General features: G+C 44.5%; 1 protein-coding gene across 1 annotated transcript; it reads right to left on the bottom strand.

Moving 5' to 3' along the window:
- Positions 1–973: 973 nt before the first annotated feature.
- Positions 974–2,035, bottom strand: LOC308173824 (5-hydroxytryptamine receptor 1E-like; the record flags this gene model as incomplete). Its single annotated transcript, XM_080548883.1, has 1 exon — positions 974–2,035. One exon carries the CDS (start codon positions 2,033–2,035, stop codon positions 974–976), a length of 1,062 nt encoding a protein of 353 aa, XP_080405009.1.
- Between the last annotated feature and the right edge of the window lie 1,611 nt (positions 2,036–3,646).

Below are 3,646 nucleotides of genomic sequence, written 5' to 3' on the forward strand. Positions count from 1 at the left end.
ATTATTCATTTGATTATTGATTATTATTTATCTTCTTGTCATGTGTAGGCTAGTATGTTATTCTGAACTATGGTCTGAGTATAGCCACACAAAACGTCAAGGTGTTACCTTATATCAAACAGCATCCTGCTTTTGCATCTATACCTTTGAAGAGCCAAAGTTTGAAATGTCAAGGATGAATACTAATTTGCTGCACTATCCCTTAATCTTTCCATTTACTGTTTTGACGTGTCCTGGCCTTGGTTGCGTTGGCAACTCGGCCCTGGCATCAGGTTAATGTAACCCAATAAGCACGGAGGATGGCATATGAAATCTCTAAGATTTAAAAGGCTTTTTAGCTAATGGTGCAACCCACTGCTCTTGGCTCTCACGACACTTGGCCCATATACTGTAACATCATGAATTAAGTGCTAAAGTAAGTTATTATTACTGATTATCAAATGGACATCGTGTTGTTGATATGATGCACAGTAGGCCTACAGTGCAATACAGTTCAGCACGTTGGTTGTTGTTATGTGCTGTTTGTGATCTGTTAAAGGGGCACCCTAACCCAATCTTGGATCGGTACTGTACGTCCATTTTTCTACTTTTAAATTCATGATGTATAGCCATTGATTCTTGAAGAATATAACTAACCATAAATGCCTCATGAGCTTAGTTCAACTGTAGCTCTTTAGGTCCATAGCTCTGGCTATTATATACTGAATTTGAGAGGGGTTACATTTCTCCAGCCCCATCCATCAGCTGTTTACCAAACATGTCCTGCCCCTTTAATCCCACTTCTCACACCTCAATAGACAACACAGATAGACATGTGACAACTTTCTCAGTTCAACTTTCTCAGTTCCCGTTCTTATAATAAAAAAAACAAAAGTATCAAAACTTTTTACATGAGATTAGCTTTCATACAGCATGAGCACTTACCATAACATAACCATCAACTTTTTATTTATTTATTTATTCATTTCTTTATTCATTTATTACATCTGAGCAGTTTTCGGAAGGCCTGTTTAAAGTCTTCATTGAAGCTGGTGTAGAGGAGGGGGTTTATGAGGGAGTTGGCGTACCCCAGCCAGGTGAGGAAGTCGGACACCTGTGGTGAGGCCCGCAGCACCTGCAGCCCCACCAGTAACTCCTTCACAAAGAAAGGCAACCAGCAGAGAATAAACGCCCCCAGGATCAGCCCCAGGACACGGGCCGCCTTCCTCTCTCGACAGGCGTACATCTGGAGCTTCTCGCAGGTCTGTCCCTCCACCACCTGAGGGACACAGCTAGGAGCGTTCAGTCTGTTGAGCTCGGTGTTTGAGGCGGGGTCAGAGGTCGACAGCTCGGCGTTACAGAGGGACTGCACGGCAAGGCAGTTGGCCAGGAGGCTCTGATCGCTGACGCTCCTCCTCCTCCTCCTCTGACACAGGGTTCCGGAGGAGCAGCGTTTGTGGTACAGGGTCCGGGCTGCGATGAAGATCCTGTAGTAGAGGATGAGGATGAGGGTCATGGGGATGTAGAAGGCCCCGAAGGTGGAGTAGATGGTGTAGCCGATGTGGTCGTGCTCGATGACGCACTGGGTGTATGAGATGTTGCTGAGGTCGGAGTCGCGGTTATGTCTCCAGAACAGCGGGGGAACGGAGATGAGGACGGAGAGGATCCAGACGACTGTAACCATGACGGCGGCGCGCCGCGGGGTCCTGTTACAGGCGTACTCCAAGGCGTTGGTGATGGCACAGTGGCGGTCCATGGCGATGGCGCACAGGTGCAGGATGGAACAGGTGCAGCAGGTCATGTCCACGCTCAGCCAGGCCTCGCACACTACACATCCCAGCATCCACCTGTCGGTGGCGATGTAGAGCACGCTAAGGGGCATCACCAAGATGGCCACCAGTAAGTCGGTGACCGCCAGAGAGCAGATGAGGTAGTTGGCTGGGAGTTGTAGTTTTTGGGTGGTCAGGATAGCCAGTATGACTGCGCCGTTTAGCAAAGCAGTGACTAGAGTAATGATGCTGAGTGTAATCACGACCAACACCATGTCTATTTCCATGGTGACGGACCCTACTAAATTGTTGGTTTGTTGTTATTGTTGTTATTGTTGTTTCAAGCTCCAGAACTCCACATCATATATCTCTCCAGTTCCATTGCGTTTGGCCCTAGTCCACCTGGGTAGGCACAGTACCCCCATCCCCCATCTCTTCATTGGCAGCACCTGTGGAAAGAAATGTGTTTTAAATCATTTTTGTTGTCAGACTTACAGAACAGAACAGAATAAGAGATAGGTTTTCAACATCTGTTCTCAAAATATGCCCTGCCGGTATCCAGGGGATAGCTCTGTTCTAGATGAGTCAGACCAGATAGAAACCGTTCTACCACACGGTGGCAGGAGAGATCAGCGACTAACATATTCATGGCTGTACTCCAGACGGTTAAGCGCTGTATCTGTCATCACTAGGCACAAGAGAATGGGCCGTACATAAACATATGAACGGTGTCATTGCCACCTAATGACATGGAACAACTCTATCAGTTCTCAGCATGAGGCAGTTTGTCTTGTCTTCTTCTTTGGTCCTGAATGTAATCTGAAGAAAAAAAAAGCTCACAGGCACTTTACTACTTGAACTATCTATTTTATTTACTATTGTATTAATAATTGTATCCTGTGTTATTTGTCACTTATGTCCTGTACTACACTTTTTTTTTATCTTGAATTATGCCTTATTGTCTTATTGTCTAGTTCTGCAATGTCAGGAAGCGAAGCCTAAGAACTTTACTCTCTTACAATGGTGTAATGTGACGTAACAATAAAACTTGAAACTTGAAACTTGAAACTGAAAACATGGAGAGCATCCACGACCACAACTTCATTATTGCCAAGTAGGAAGTAAAGATGTCTGTCTACAAACTGAGACTGTGTCAGTTGACAAATGATTCAACAAAACATACAGAAATGATGGGCCTTTTCATACATGAAAATGTTTTTGACATAATCTGGATGCATATTTGAATGGCTGCATATCACAATAAGTATGCAAATACAATGTCTATGCTTGGGCTTGCTTGAACAATGGACAGATACAATATACAGGAATGAGATACAAGACAGCTCTCTCCCTCCACAGAGATTATTTGAGTATCTAATAACTATTGAGTATCTACTTATTCAAATCAGGTTGTGGGCATCCCTTACTTGCTATGAACAAAGGTATCTTGTCAACACTATTCAAATGGTTTCTTGTTATGATCTTTTCCTTTCAAATGATGAAATTTGCTTGACAGATACAGGGCTGTATGGCTAGAGAGGTTTACCTGAGGATTTGATTTTGGAATTGCACTATAGAATGTTATGGCATTGTCGATTTTGACAAGTGGGTTTGTCAGGTTTAATGGCTTCACTTTTGGTGGTTTGCCTCTGCTGCCATCACACCACACTGAGGCTAAATATAAATCATTACTTTTCAAATACTAGCATTTTGTCAAAGCTTTGTGTCACTGTGCCACATTGGGGGCAGTTGTGGCTCCGGAGGTCGAGCCGGCGTCTGCGGTTCTATCCCGGGTCCTCCTATCCATGTGTTGAGGTGTCCTTGGGCAAAACTCCAGAACACCAAATTGCAAATTTGGAGACCAAGCCTTTTCTGCTGCTGCACCACAAGCTGTGGAA

This window comes from Nansenia antarctica (genome assembly GCF_963989245.1).
Source record: "Nansenia antarctica genome assembly, chromosome: 1".
NCBI classification, from domain to species: Eukaryota; Metazoa; Chordata; class Actinopteri; order Argentiniformes; family Microstomatidae; genus Nansenia; species Nansenia antarctica.